Genomic DNA, 15500 nt, shown 5'->3' on the forward strand with positions numbered 1-15500 from the left:
ATGAGAAGTACACATACGCCAAATCTGGTCACTGACGACAGAATGGTAACAGAAGGGTTCATTTGCAGCTTAGATGATTTACCCCAAAGGATAAATCATCAAAGTCATCTATAGGTGCACATAAGCTTTGAAAAGACACACAAACAAGCAAAAGCACAGTGTGTCACATCTAATGTTTCTCTTTTTTTTTCTTTTAGGTATGGGGGCTTTGAATTTGGCATGCAGCTTCCTTCTGACTTGCAAATGGACGTCATTCAAGTGCCCAAAAACCGTACTCTGTCTAAGGTAACTTTCTCTCCTAGTGTCCCTGCTGCCTGTCTCATTATCACTGTAATCGCCGCAGCTAGGAGCTGTTGAAAGTTAAAATATCACATCCTCACCACCGTTTTTTGGCTACAGTGTGGAGGCTTGCGGATGGAGCTGCATTGTTATACCATCAGTGTCATCATAAATATGCTTTACTGCAGCAATTGTGGCTCGGTTTTAGTGTTTAAATTTCCTTAGATGATCATGTCTGTATTTTGTAGAGACATGATATACAGATCAGTAGCTCTGTAAAGGATGTTTTGTTTTGTCTTTTAAAATATGTCTCTGTTTGACTGTGTTCCTTCTTGCATTGGCGTAGGTCTGGTTCAACCCTGAGGGCCACCACACAATGCCAGCATACATGAACAGCCTCAACAACCTCATCCTTCGCACCAATCTTCCAGCTGATAAGGATCCGACAGAATACGGTGAGCTGGAGTTGGGGCATAAAAACAAAATGTAATCATTAAATCCAAGGCAAACGGCAGATTTCTAGTTTGATTGATTAAGAAAGCTTCACATAATGAAGCAATGACAACAAAGACCACTGCTATCTCTTTTTTTTCCGACTATTTATTTTAATTGAATTAAAAAAACATTGATGTTATTACAACTGGGATTAAACTCTATCAATACAGAGGCTGTGATATACCAAAGTAGTTGTCAAAGAAGCAGATATGATTAATGATGATTAACATCCCGACCATTTTGTATATACTAAACATAAAGAAGAGCAGTAAATGGTGCATGGATACTCCCGGTTCATTTCAGTGGATTAAAGCCAGGGGGTGCTGTGTATCCTCGGACTCTCATCACTATGTGAATACTGATGAACGCTGCTCCCTGGGGTGCAGAAGAGAGCGAGGCTGGCCCACGTTTGTCAGTGCTGTTTCAGCTCTGAGCATCGCCCTGACCATCTGCCTGTGGGCAGGAGTACACAAACATGAACAAACACACACACATAAACACACGCACACGCAATAATAAAACGATACAGCGTGTGCACAGAGCTACACGCAGAAACACATTGAACTCCCAGCAGATGATAAAAGTGCTTGAGGGTAGAGAGTGTAATCATTTACATGTTACTAACAAACCCTGTGTTTGGGGGCTGGCGGGGGGGGGCTGGTCTCGGGAGAAGATTCAGGGAGATTACTTTTCATGGTGATCATTCCAATGTCAAGTGTGAAGCCCTAACCCTCGCACTGTGGTCTTTATTGACTGCTTTTCCTTGGTATGCTACTCTGGTCTGCATCAGACTGTTTGTTTGTTTCCCACCACTATATTAGAAGTTTGTCTGCCGCGTACCCCAGAGAAAATGCACTGAGCTGTTTAATAGGCCACCTTCAGAAGTTGTGAACATAGAGGAATCCTTCAATGTATGCTTTTATAAAGTATAAAGCAGCCCTAGCTCGAGGCAGTGGGAACAAAAGTGAATCAGTTTTTCAATTAACAGTAAAAAAAAAAAACAACTTCCACTGTCGTTTTATTGTACAATTAATTTAAAAACAAAAATAATAGAAAGTCACCATTTCTATTATCTCAAATGGGAATATTTTGTGGTTTTCTTGTCCTTTTTATAATGAAATAATAATTAGTCTCTGGTCAGGCAGAAATGATCATGTCAGTTGCAGCTGAGAACGAATTATAGTCTCAGATAAGAAGTATGATTCTAAGTTCCAGCGGTAGTTTTCCCAATAAAAGGATTTAAACTGGATTAAGCCTAAGTCATCTTCTAACTCCCCAGTACACCTCAAGGTTTCCCTCAGCAAGTCACTGAACTGCAGCATTCTGAACTTATACTTTCCTACATCAGGAAATGTAAGTGTAGATGTGTGTGTGTGTGTGTGGGGGGGGATGACAACGATAAAGAAAATTCAATTTCCTTTGTGTGCTCCGGCAAATGAAATCAACTTGCATTATATTTTTCAAATGATTGTATCTCAGGATTAGAGAATATCATTGCCGTGCTGAGAAATATGCTGTTGTTTTTTCCTATTACTAACATAATGTTCTGCTTGTTTTTTTCTTTCTATTACAGCCATTTCAGTTTCCAGTCATCCTTATTTTGGTCGGCCAGACGATGAAGACGCTATGTAAGATTTACACTTCAGATTTTTCCTTCTGCCGAACTAAACATTCCATCATTACATGGCATTATCAATTGCTGCTTCTGCAAGACGGATCCTGATTACCATTCCAGTTGCTGAAAATATCCCCAAATTGTCCCATGATGATGAATATTGTTGAGTGAATTTGGCGGAGCCTGAGATAAAAAAAAAAAAACAGATGTTTTTTTTTCAGTTCAGGGTATTAGAGTTTAGGGGAAGCACATGACAGCAGTATTTACACATATTTGATTTTCTAAATTGATTTCCTTGAACTTGCATTATTGATCATAGCCAATATAATGAGTGTTTACCCTGAAGGTGGCTCAGAGGAGGATTGATTCTATCTCCCTTCCAAAAACGGGTTAATTTAAAATACTCTTCATCCTGCTTTAGCGATTCAGACTGCAGAGTGAGTGTAGGTCTGTGTGTGTGTGTTTGCATGCATGCATCAAACTACATAAATCATTCCGAAAGTGGCTCTGGCCTCAAGAAGCTCCTCCCTCTCCAGGGCCTTTTTAGTACCCATAATCTCACTGGCCATTATGATGTTTACTGACCTCCACTTTCTCCACATTTTATTTCTTTGCATCGCATTTCTCTTTAGCTGTTAGTCTGCACAGGCGCTGCAGCAGCTGCAAGTGCACAATTACCCCATCCACCCTGTGTGACTCTGCATTCTCACTGGATGTATTGATTTGGCCTGAGCTGTGTTAAAGATACAGCAGGCTTATTACTCCAGATGTCTTGATTTTCACAGTGTGTGCCCATGGGAAGAAAAAAATAAAATCTAAGGCTATCGTTGCCATATTGATAACAAGTCTACTCGCTAGCTTCTGCTGCTGCTGCTGCTGCTGCTGATGATGATGATGCTGCTGCTGGCTATTCTCTGTCGTTAGTGCTGCCCTAAAATGCCCACCACGTGTTCCTGTCTTCTGTTCTCCCTCTGTCCCAATCCATCACTCAGCTTCATCTTCTCCTTTTTTTAGTCTTGTGCAGCTTATTTTGTTTTGTTCATGGTTTTTGTGCCCCAGTTAAAAGATGAAGGTGAAAAAAAAGTACCTCAGTAGCAAGCAGTGTGGGAAATAGAGTAGGGGAGGTGAACAGGTAGCAGCATTAAGAAACTCTGAATGAGCACACCAGGTTTAAGAGTAACGGAGGGATCAAAGACTGAGCTTGTTGTCTGGGGTGTATAGTCTGTAGAAAAGGCTCTGCAGCCTCACAACAGTGTCACTGTGCAAACTGGGTAAACAGCAGCTGCATTCTAAAGTTGTTGTCAGCTTGAAGTCATATGTAGATGTGGCTATTATCTTGTAAGGTACAAGCATGATCCCTTTTAACGGTGCCATTGGTTCATAAAAAATTCAGTTTAATGTTTTAAATAGTTCCTATGATTCAGTTCCCTGCGGGTGGTGACATGATTTGTAGGAGGACTGTAAAATGGGCCCTTGTTCAGTGAAATGTATTACAGCAGGTTGCCTGATTCAAAGTGAATCAGCACACCAAAGTATATTGATTTGCACACTTAGTTATCCAAGGATCTAAACCCATAGCACTGTAGCTTTCCCTATAGTCAGTATAGAAAGAAGCATAAACGAAGCATCACTCACAGCCAAAGGCTGTACATAAAACTGGACGTAGTCTTGCGGTTGCAAAACTACCTTCCATTTTGAAACCTCTAGATTTATGATTTGACCGCCACCTTTTCACTTTTTGAAACCGGAACTTCATAGACATCACCAGCAACCAGGCTCCTATTGGCTGCCAAACCCTTTACCGGCTGCCAAATACAAATTTGTCCAATACTTTCCTCTTAATTGGAACATAGTTTACTAAATTGACTGTATGTGCTATAGAGAAGGAGGTGAAACTAGTAAAGTACTGTATTTGCAACCCGTGGAGTCGCCTCCTGGTGGCTAACTCCTACTTCTGTCCGACCTCCTAGGCTTCATTTTTCAAACTGGAAGACTAGGTCCATTTTTTACAAACAGTCTATGATCACAGCGCAACAGTTAATGATAAAATATCACTGATCACCTGTTTGTTTTGTTTTTTCCCCGCAGTCTTCAGGGAATGCTGCAGATGCTTGTGGCGATGTGTGTGCTGACGGGCTTCTCGATCACAACGGCCAGTTTTGCCATCTATGAAGTCAGCGAGCACCACAGTGGTGCCAAGAGGCTCCAGCACATCGCAGGCATCAGCGAGCCCCTCTACTGGGCCGTGAACTTCTTCTATGACATGGTAACATCTTCTGATCACCGACCAGCAGATCCAACTTAACTTGGTTTAAAGCTAAATCATTTTGTGTCGTTACATTATGTTTGATCTTTTTCAACAGGCCATCTATCTGATCCCTGTGACTTTGACTGTTGCTGTGATCGCAGCCTTCCAGATACCGGCGTTCACAGAACGGCAAAATTTGGGTGCCATCACCCTCCTGTTCGTGCTCTTTGGGTGAGTAAATTGAGAGGAAGGTGATCTATTATAATCTATAGAAAAAAGTGCTGTTGGTTTACTTTATTTTGTCCTTCAACCCGTGCTGTTTATGACTTTGCTGAGCAATTTTACTGGATTAATACTGGATATTTTCAAATGACAACATATACTACATTTCATGTTTATGTTGTCGGTCAATTATGATAACATCGTGAAAACTAAAGGGGGGAATGATGCAGGTTGTGTGGAAGTGTGGAAGTGAATGTTGAATGCAGAATATCCAGAAACATGCTTTTATATGCTGAAAGACATCCTATATACCCAAAGCATGACAAGAATTCTATGGTCTAAAAATTAAATGTCCTGGCGGCCTCAGCCAAGTCAAGTTTACCATGTTTTTTTTTTTTGCATAAGTTTAAACAAAATCAATTAAGAAAAACATAAAAAAACAAATGCAGTTTTACAGTACTACTTTCTCGCCTTGATTGCAAGTGGTACTTTGTGCAGCACCGGGTTGGATTTACAGCAGGGGGCATTAGGAGGCTGCTGTTTGTCTTGCAAAGACAGATGGTTGTGGGACTGAATGATTGTTAGAAAAATCACTGCCAATATGTTTGTCCCACTTAAGCCAAATACACTAGAGGGAGGAAGGGGGAGATCAAGAAGCAACAGGGCTCTCAGCTTTAATGGTGGAACTTGGTGTGTGAGCTAGAGATGAACTACGGTATATCTCTTTGAAATGCCAACAATTTTTAATCACTATGAACACAATATGTAGATTTTGGAACAGTGTCAAACCCATGACGTGCCATGATTCCCTGCATCTGGATCACTGGAATGATTCACATAATTACGCTGCTGTGGCAGAGGTTTAGGCTCCTGTGTTTGCTGTTGCTGTTCTGGGACTCTTCCTAAGCCCTCGATCTTAGGAGGCCAAGTCAGCAGCACTCTGCTCCTCATTTATCTGACAGATGTCTCCCTCCCAAGCAATGAGTAATCACAGCGCTCCATCTGTCGGGATGCACCCACCTGCTCTGGTCTGCAGCCTTCTTGCCTCGGTTACTTGTCTGCCTACCAAGCACATTTTTGGGACTGTATGGCATGGACCTGCTTTGACTCTGTCTGGATGATTGTGTATCTTTCACTTTCTCTCCCCTTTACCTTTTTGTTTTATTCCCTTCTTGCTCCTGTGTTTCACTGACTGAGACCTCCTGATCAAATGCACAAGCAGATTATGTGTGAGAAAGCACAGAACAAAAAAGGAAGGGAAATTATGTTCTGCCAGCAGGTGAATAAGGGGAGAAGTAATTTAACTTCTTTCTTCTTGGCATCCTGACTGAATGTTTACCCTCACCATGCAGTGGTATTTTTCCTCCTTCTTTTTCTGCTATTCTTTGGTGCCTATTTTTTTTTGTGTTTCTGTGTTTTAGCCTATGATAAGTCTGAATAACTTCAGTTAATACAATGCAAAGTTGACAACATTCAATATCCACTTTGTGTGTATTGTGCATTTAGTAGCATGGCTGTTTAAAAGGTGTTGTTAGTTTCTTTCTTTGATGCTTGGTACATATTAATTATCCTCTCTTTTCCCTTCAGGTTTGCTACCTTCCCCTGGATGTATCTGTTAGCAGGTATCTTCAAGGATGCAGAAATGGCCTTCATCACCTATGTGTGTGTCAACCTCTTCATCACCGTCAACACAATCCTGTCCACGTCCATCTTCTACTTTATGGGCCAAATTTCACCCCACAACCCTGAGGTCAGCATAAACTGCCCGAGTCACGATACAGTTTGTTTGCTCTGAGGTGTTAAGATGCATGTGTTCAGGAACTGAGCTATACCTTGTCGCTCTCTGTAGCCGTGATGATATTGAGTAATAGTATAATGTAATTCACACATCTAATGACAGGACAGTTGAGGATAAGCACTTTGTTCTGTCCTTTCCTCCTGCAGCTCATCAAGGCCATGTTTGAAAGGATGTGCAACGCCTTCCTCATCTTCCCCCAGTTCAATTTTGGGAACGGGTTGATGCAACTGACCAGGAAGAACATAGAGGTCCAGATCCTCAGTGGTTATGGCATTGATGCCTATCAAAACCCATTCTCCACAGAGGCTTTCAAGAAGATGTTCATTGCCTCCTTTATCCAAGGCCTGGTCTTCTTCACCCTCCGCCTCCTGCTTAACAAGTTCCTAAAGCGAAAAGTCAGGTGAGGAAAACTGAGACCAGAAATGATGCTGTCAAAGTTAAAAAGGAGAACATATTATCACATGTACAGGATAGGGAACAGTCAATAGTCTAGAATATGAAAGGTGGATGTACACAGATTAACTCTTATTTAAAGGGGGTTCATTCTCAACCACTGGTAATGGCATTGAAGATGTATTTAATTTTATTCTCCATGGCTTGGCAAAGTCGAAAACACACTGATCAGCTGCAATGTTAAAACCCCAGTTACCTGTTTTATTGTTATGGCTGAGTGGTGTAAATATGTTTTAATACTGCTCTAATACAAGACTGAATAATTAAAGACCATTGCAATTAAAGTATGTGAAAAAAGATCCAAATCCAAATTCTTTCTTTCTTTGAAGTAAATGATTACATTTTGATTCTAAGGTACTAAGACAAGCCTGAAATATTACATTTTCATGCCATAGGCTTCTGTCTCTCTACTTCAATACTTATTACTATTTTACACTTTTCCAGGCTTTTGATTTGTGGCAAAACATTGCCACAGGTGGCTTCTGAGCACGAGGATGAGGATGTGACAGCTGAGCACCTGCGCGTTTCCAGTGGAGCAGCCAGCTCAGACATACTGCAGCTCAACCAGCTCACTAAGGTCTATCAACACCTAAATAAGAAGGTCCCTGCTGTGAAGAGGCTTTCTGTGGGCATCCCTGCAGGAGAGGTAAGCATAAGATACAGTTATATTAACTAATACTGAGGCCGTAGGATGGTATCAACTTGCTGGTCAGTTGTTGCAAAGATGTAAATGTCTGACACTGATCTAAATAATTATAATGCAAACATTTATCTAATCATTGTGTAATAGTACAGTGAAGAGGTCAAAGGCTTCTGGGTTACTAAGACATGTGTGATGTTTACAGTGCTTTGGTCTGCTGGGTGTGAACGGAGCAGGAAAAACGACCACCTTCAAAATGCTGACTGGCGACGTCAGCCCCACTGATGGCACAGCACAGATCAGGGACTGGGATGGGTGAGCTTGACATTGTTTTTAATAGTTTTTTTATTATTATTATTATTATTATTATTATCATTATTATTGTTGTTGTTATTACTATTAGTATTGTTGCAATATTGTATATTGCTTTTAAAACTAACTGTTGAATGTGATAGCTAGTTATGTTATACAGTTACAAATTGAATTGAAAATATACAGTTGGGTTAATGTGTTAATTTGTTTAAGAGGGGTAAAAGGAAGGGATGGGAATTGTTCAGTATCGGTCTAATACTGGTCAAAATCACTGGATCAAAAATAAAAACGTGAAATCCAATACTTTCCAAAAATCCTATATATCACATGCTTCACTATGCACAGACTAAAAATGTAAATAAATCAACAAAAGGATTTTAGCTGAGTCATGTTTGGGCTTTTTACTTCCTTTTGGGAGAACAATATTTGTTACACAGTTGAAGAATTATATATTTGAAATGACTCAGCACAAATGTGTTGTTAACAGCTTCATAGTTCATAAATGATATCGGTATCGGACACAAAAAAGTGGTATCGTCCCATCCCGAGTAAAAAGACTATTGGTCTGATTAACTCATAGATGAACAAGGTTGTGATTTTGAGATCGGTATCAGGCACCATTCCTTAAAATACAAACACTTGCATATGCTTGTAAATGAAATATGATCTGCGATAATCAGTGTGGAAGAAAAGACAGAAACAAACCCATTGCTTAGATTTAATCTCTTCAGGTGCCCAAGCTGTGCTGACTAATTAATTTGGGCTTGATTAGATTTGGTTAACACAAATTTCCACAAATGAGGGATGTTAACGATTTGCATCAGCAAAAATCTGAACATATTGGTTTGGGATTTTTTAAAGTTGCAGGTGTATCTTATCTGTATTATCTAAAGCTCTCTCATAACACGCTTAAAGCCTATCTGTTGGTGAAATCTACATAAATGGTCGGACATTGCCAACACAGCACACAAGAGATAACAGGTCCTGTGAATCATCCTACATGTCCACCTGTCCTTCATTTGTGTTTTTTTTCCACCCCAGGCAATTGATGGACATCATGGAGTGCCGTTACAAGGGAATTAACATCGGCTACTGTCCCCAGGTGGATGCACTGGACAACCTGCTCACTGGAGAGGAGCACTTGTATTTCTACGCTCGCATTCGAGGCATCTCAAAGAGGGAGATAGACAGGGTGAGGACACGCTGCCACTCAAAGCTTCAGATGTAGCGATAACAGCAACATGCGCAAACTGACACAGGATCAGATAACAATTCAAACGATGCATTCACCACTGTGGGACTAGCAACTGCTGGTGTTGGTGTCTCCGTGCGTTAGCAATCAGGCGGTGTGAAAGTGTGAAAGCTCTTCTATCTGGGGCAAGATGTTAAAGCTTTTGTTGTCACCGCGCACAATCCAAACTTAAGAATTAAGCTGATGCTCTACGCTCCAGTGGAGACAAATTTACATTTAAACGATACTTTGATGATGAGAGGATCTCATTTGACGTGTCACTTTAGCTCGATTCTTCTCATTTATCTTTCTAAGAACTAATCAGTCTTGTTTCTGTGGTGATTACTGAATGTGCCCGTCTGACATTGCTGCTGCTGCTGCTGCTGCTGAAATGAGGGGAGTCTGCACAGCATCCAATCAAAAGATAGTGTGATTTCGGATTATCCATCTTGAATTTTTCTTTTTAACAAAAGAAATTTGGTATAAACAGTTGTGTTCATGGAATTTCATAGAAATCATGACAAAATTTAACTGTGAAAGCTGATCGACCGAATGTTTCTCTCTGTATACTGTTTTACAGCTATGGATGCAGAAGCACAAACATATTGATTGTCTCTGACAGCCAAAGTTATGATATAAACAGAATTGCACGCTCGCATTAGCAAGCGCACACATGAATACAGACAGCGAGGAACAGAAATGAGTCTGCCTCGTTCGAATCATCATCGATGCTCTTGTTACAGCTCCTCTTCCATGGTCAGGGGGAAATGTCAACAATGGTTATAACGGTCACAGCATCGGTGTGCGGCTAATTCACAAAGATGTTATATATAGAGTTTCTCTTATGTCGTCTCCCACTGACAGTGCCCTAGCTGTGGATAATGAGACACGCCTTTATGGGGTCATTTCATATTGACATAGTTTTGTCAGGCTTCATGAGGTGTTACATCAAAGGTGATAGAAAAGGTGCTTTCGTGAGAACATTTTGTTTTGGACCAGTCAGGAGTAGTCAGTGTTACCTGTGCTTTTTGTCGAAATGTAGCTGTTGATATTGTGTTTTTTTTTTTTGTTCAAAGCATTCAAAGACCCACACAATGCTTCGGTAACCAGATCAATGCACTTAAATTCATGCCAAAGAAATCAACACAAAAGACAAATCCTCCTACAGAGAGAAAGCAGAGAATCAAAGTTAACTAAGCTATCTCTTGCATTCGCCTGCTTCATTGATCTTGTTTTCAAACTTGCCAGCTGATGGGGAAAGGCTGACCGATGGGAAATCAACGCAAGCCACTGGAAAATCAACCGGTATTCACAGCGCACTTTTTGTGTGATTAATTGGCGAACATAGAGATATAAGAGGGACTGAAATTGGTATGGACATTGTTTAGGGTTTTTCAATCTCACTTTAAATGCGGTTTAACACACAAGACAAACTAATAAGCACCAAATCATGCCGTGTCAGCTTGTGTCCTCCGAAGCTGCAGCCTCAGGACAGGATTGATACAGTCGCCAAGCAAAGTTATCATTATTGTACAAACAACATTAAATATTCATGGGAGTGAGACAGATAGATCCATGTGTGCCACTGCACTGGGCAGCGTAGGAAGATGTAGTATGAGAAATGAACATGGATATCAAGGAGACAGAGAGGATGAGGGTCACCCTCTATAAAAAGAAGCTTTCTGTAAACCTACCAGCGTCTGGATTTTAAATGTTGTGTGGAATGCTGGCCTTGTCCTCCAGAGAGAGGACCTCTTGCTGATGTATTAAATGGATAATCAAGTTCCCGTGAAGGTCCGGTGTTGCTTGGATCTGCTCGAGTCACAGATTTGTGGTTGACCTCACTTCCTACGCTCATTAAAACAAGTGAACAGCATATTGGTTTTTGAAATTGCCTCATATTCCTCGATGCTCATACAGCCATGCAGAGCAATCCTTCCACCTAATGACACGCAGTGGATGGCAGTTAATCCATTACACATGTACTACATTGATTATCGGGTTGTAGCGAAACGTGGAACAGTTCCTTTTGCCTCTCTCCAGAAATACACCTATTTGTATTAATAAGAAAAAAACCTTTTTGTCTTTATAACATTTACAATAATCCTTACACCAAATCATGTGACTTGGCAAATTGTCCATGTACACAAGAAGTTTTAAAAATAGCAGATTTTTATAGATTAGAATGTTAATATTGTCACTTTTAAAGGGTGAAACATAGTATGTTGGTAGAATAGTCATATCTTATTTATTATTAGTGCACTGGAAACAAATGTACTTTTTTTTAATATATGGTCGCTGGAAACGATTTTCAGCTTCTTAAATAAATGTGAATATTTTCTGTTTTCTTTGCTCCATATAACAAAAAAATCATTAAAACTGAATCATTTTGGTTTGTGGACAAAACAAGACATTTGAGAACATTATTCATTCATTCATTCGTTGCAGTCCTCATTCCCTCCATTTCTTCCTTGAAGGTGGTGTCTTACCTCCTGAGGAGGCTGGAGCTCAACTATCACAGTAACATCATTACTGATGGTTATAGCTGCGGCACCCGAAGGAAGCTCTCCACAGCACTGGCTCTCCTTGGACACCCACAAATCCTGCTCTTGGTGAGAATTCATCTGTTCCTGTTGCTGTTTCTGCCTGTTTTATTGCCTTGCTTGCCATCAGACAGCAAATAATAAAATAACTATGCACAACTTTTTCCTGAAAGGATCACTGACATAGCAGACTGTTTCCCGCTTTTTTGTACTTACATGTCGATCAAATCCTCTCTTTCTTAGTCTTCAAATCCTGTTTGTTGTTCCCTCTTCCTCTTGTTTATTTCCGTCTGCCTTGAGTCTTTGTCTTTATTTTTTTCCATTCACCTCTTTATGTTTTGTAACAACAGGTCTCCCATCTCTTATTCTCTTTTTTCAGTTGTGCATTTGTGTTCCCTCCATGTTCACACTGCCCTTGGTTTTCCCTTTTCTCTCTGTATGTGCCACACACTACCTGCAACACACTGCTGCTGTGAGCTTCTCCTTGTCCCTTGATCTCTCCATCTTGAATTCACCCGTCCTCTCTTATGTTCTCACACCCTGCTGCCCTCCTCTCACACCTCCTCTTCTCCACAGGATGAGCCCAGCTCTGGCATGGACCCTCGCACTAAGCGTCACCTGTGGAAAATCATCTCCGAGGAAGTGAAAGGAAAATGTGCCGTGGTCCTCACCTCTCACAGGTTAGGGCGATATCACAATATCACAGAGAGTGATTTATTACATGTTGTTGGTTATCAGGATAACAATCAGGTGTGCTAATGTATTTATATTTATGTGTGACAGCAGGTACTTCTAATTAGTGTTAGCTCTAAGGGTCCTGGTATGACCTTTTGTCTTTGTCTCTTTTGTCACTGTCTCACAGCATGGAGGAGTGTGAGGCACTGTGCAGCCGTCTTGCCATCATGGTGAAAGGTCAGTTCCAATGCCTTGGCTCTCTGCAGCACATTAAGAACAGGTTAGTGACCCTTGCTCATCCTCCAATCCAGCAATTACTGCTTCTCCTACCCCTTCATATCCTCCTTCTCTACCCTCCTGTGGCCCTTCGTGCAGCTGAATGTTCAGTTGCCCCGCCGCCACCTCACCCTGCACATAATGTTATATACTGTATGCTCTGTTCCTCAAAATCTCCTTTGTGCAGGTTTGGCAAAGGGTTTACTGTGAAGATGTACTTGGCTGGAGCCTCCTGTGATGCCGAGGCAATCACTGGCTTCATGCAGCGCAGATTCCCCAGCACTTACCTCAAGGTGAGCTTTAAGGAGACTATAATACAGTGCATTGCACTGGAATGCTGCACGACAGTGAATGGCATTCATTGTTATGTGTAAATCTTTCTAGCTGGAGAGTTTAAGTGGCAGGATATTGCTTCTAATACAAGCATTTGGTAGCAGTTATTTATTTAGGGATCGTGTGCAACCAGGCACTTATTGGATGATACTAGCTGTCAGTCACACTTGTGTGTGATGTGCTTTGTTGCATATTTTCTTCTAAATGGGACCACAATTTCTAAAATTGACATTCTGATCTATTAAATAAAAGCTCAAATTGGTAATTGAGACTTGAACTCCACAAAAAAAAACCTCAGAAAACCTTTATCGATGTTATAAATTAAGTGAGATAGACCTCCATGTAAATGTATTTTTTAACCAGTAAAGTTGTCCCCAGTGTCTAACGCCTACTTCTTAGGCTTCACATTTCAAACCAGATGACTATGTCAATTTTCTATGTTTTCATAGACAAATTCATTGATTATTTTGGCTACTTGTGGTCAGTAAAACAAACTGGAAAGTTATTATGTTAGAATATGTTCGCAAAGAGTTCCCTATGTATTCCTTTTACACACAAGCAGAATATTTAACCCTCACCATGTGCATTTTTTTTTTTCAATACACACAGGACCAACACTCCACTATGGTAGAGTACCACGTACCAGTTGCTCCAGGAGGGGTGGCTGACATCTTCGACCAACTGGAGTCAAACAAGACTGCTCTGCAGATCAAACACTTCTCTGTGAGCCAGACCACACTGGATGAGGTGAGAAAAAAAAAAAGAGACAGGACATAAACAGAAAGAGAAGGTAAACTAGTGTGAGGTTTTGTAGGGGTGGGTGGTTGGTAGCAAGGGACAGAAAAAAAAGGGAGGGGAGATGAGAGAGGAAGAGAGAAGGTGAGAGTGGAGTCAGTGACAGAATAAAGCTGAGTGAGAGTGAAAGATTGAGTAGTGAAAGTCTAAAAGGAGGCAGAGGGAGACTGACAGAGGGTATGCCTGAGGGAAAATAAATGTAATATGAGTTCAGGAGAGAATTCATGAGCTTTATATGCAGCCAGTGCTGGTATTCTTCAACCACTCTGCCCTTTTGGGGCTTTGGGAGTGGAAGATACCATGGGCAGGAGAAAGAGCGGGATGTTAGGGAGGAAAACTCTTCAGCAGGTTAGCTAAGATTTAAGGCACATTTATAGAATTATCATAGCTCCTTAACACTGTTTCTGGTTACAGGTTTTCATCAACTTTGCCATGGGGAAAATTGGCATGGACACCATACCAATTGATGACGAGGGTGATGACGCAGACTCCCTTAAGACAGTAGAAACATAGAGCAGACATTTTTTAAGTCTCTTTACTAAAGATGTAAAGGGTAACTCCCATTTTCATTTGTACAACAATCCAAATCTAGCATATCCTGTAATTAGTAGCAGAACAACACACACACACACACACACACACACACACACACACACATTTGCACAGGTGGAAAAAGTGTATAAACTGAAAACTGAAGTGTTTCCTCTCTTTCAAGTCACATAACAACACTAATTTGTTAACCTTCAATTTTAGAGATGGACAGCTTTTAGCATGTGGACCAGATAGGATTGAAACCCCTAAATGTTTTTGCAAAACAACAACTCATATAACACAACACAGAAGTAAACCACTGATACCATTGAAATCAAAACATTGTATCCCTATTGCCAATTAATGGTAATGATTGTCATAAATAACCATGGTATCAATGTTGATTAAAAATAATTGTGATTACCAACATGACTACACTTTGGGAAGCACTGATTTCAATTTCTCTCTATGTATTGTTTACTTTATATTATACCATTGTAAATCAATAGCATTAGATATTTCATGTATTTTTCCTTGAGATTTGTACTTTAGAAAAATCACTTTGATTTTGATTATATACATATATATCACTCACACAGTAATTTTTTTATTCTGAGGAATGTGTAAATGTGCCTTCTGGATTAAATCTTCTTTACAAACACCCTCAATATGCACTTTTCCCTTACTTATTAACACATCCTCTAAGGGCATTTCTAACTTTTAGATGAATAAACTGAATATTTAATGCAGTCTTTCCTTTCTTACTTTGGACCAGTATAAATGGCCTTGAATGCACCAAGACTATTTTTTACAATTCTAATAAAGCTATTTTTCAAATGCAGTGGCTGTTTATTTACCTTTTTGTATGTACTTGTGTTATGGAGTACAGAATCTGTGTTTTAGAGTTGATTTCATGAAGTATTGACTTTTTGACTTTGGGAGCTAAATGGATATATTCCTAGGTTGAAGCAAAACTGAAGATAAAATACACACTCACAAAAAAGACTTTAGTTTTGTTAGTTTTTATTGGATAAGCTGTGGATATCCTGCCATA

At 40.3% G+C, this 15500-nt stretch overlaps 1 protein-coding gene across 1 annotated transcript in view; it reads left to right on the forward strand.

Annotated features, from left to right (window-relative positions):
- LOC131441184 (glucosylceramide transporter ABCA12-like) overlaps nt 1-15287 on the forward strand; it is a 47210-nt gene extending 31923 nt beyond the window's left edge. The window contains exons 38-53 of the mRNA XM_058612323.1: nt 198-285; nt 626-734; nt 2348-2402; nt 4478-4655; nt 4753-4868; nt 6447-6609; nt 6804-7057; nt 7555-7756; nt 7956-8065; nt 9104-9254; nt 11771-11905; nt 12413-12516; nt 12699-12791; nt 12975-13080; nt 13730-13867; nt 14330-15287. Of these exons, the coding sequence (XP_058468306.1) occupies nt 198-285; nt 626-734; nt 2348-2402; nt 4478-4655; nt 4753-4868; nt 6447-6609; nt 6804-7057; nt 7555-7756; nt 7956-8065; nt 9104-9254; nt 11771-11905; nt 12413-12516; nt 12699-12791; nt 12975-13080; nt 13730-13867; nt 14330-14428 (2101 nt within the window). The 3' untranslated portion in view covers nt 14429-15287. The remainder of the gene's footprint in view (nt 1-197; nt 286-625; nt 735-2347; nt 2403-4477; nt 4656-4752; nt 4869-6446; nt 6610-6803; nt 7058-7554; nt 7757-7955; nt 8066-9103; nt 9255-11770; nt 11906-12412; nt 12517-12698; nt 12792-12974; nt 13081-13729; nt 13868-14329) is intronic.
- Nucleotides 15288-15500: the final 213 nt, after the last annotated feature.

Source organism: Solea solea, chromosome 2, assembly GCF_958295425.1.
Source record: "Solea solea chromosome 2, fSolSol10.1, whole genome shotgun sequence".
Classification (NCBI taxonomy): Eukaryota; Metazoa; Chordata; class Actinopteri; order Pleuronectiformes; family Soleidae; genus Solea; species Solea solea.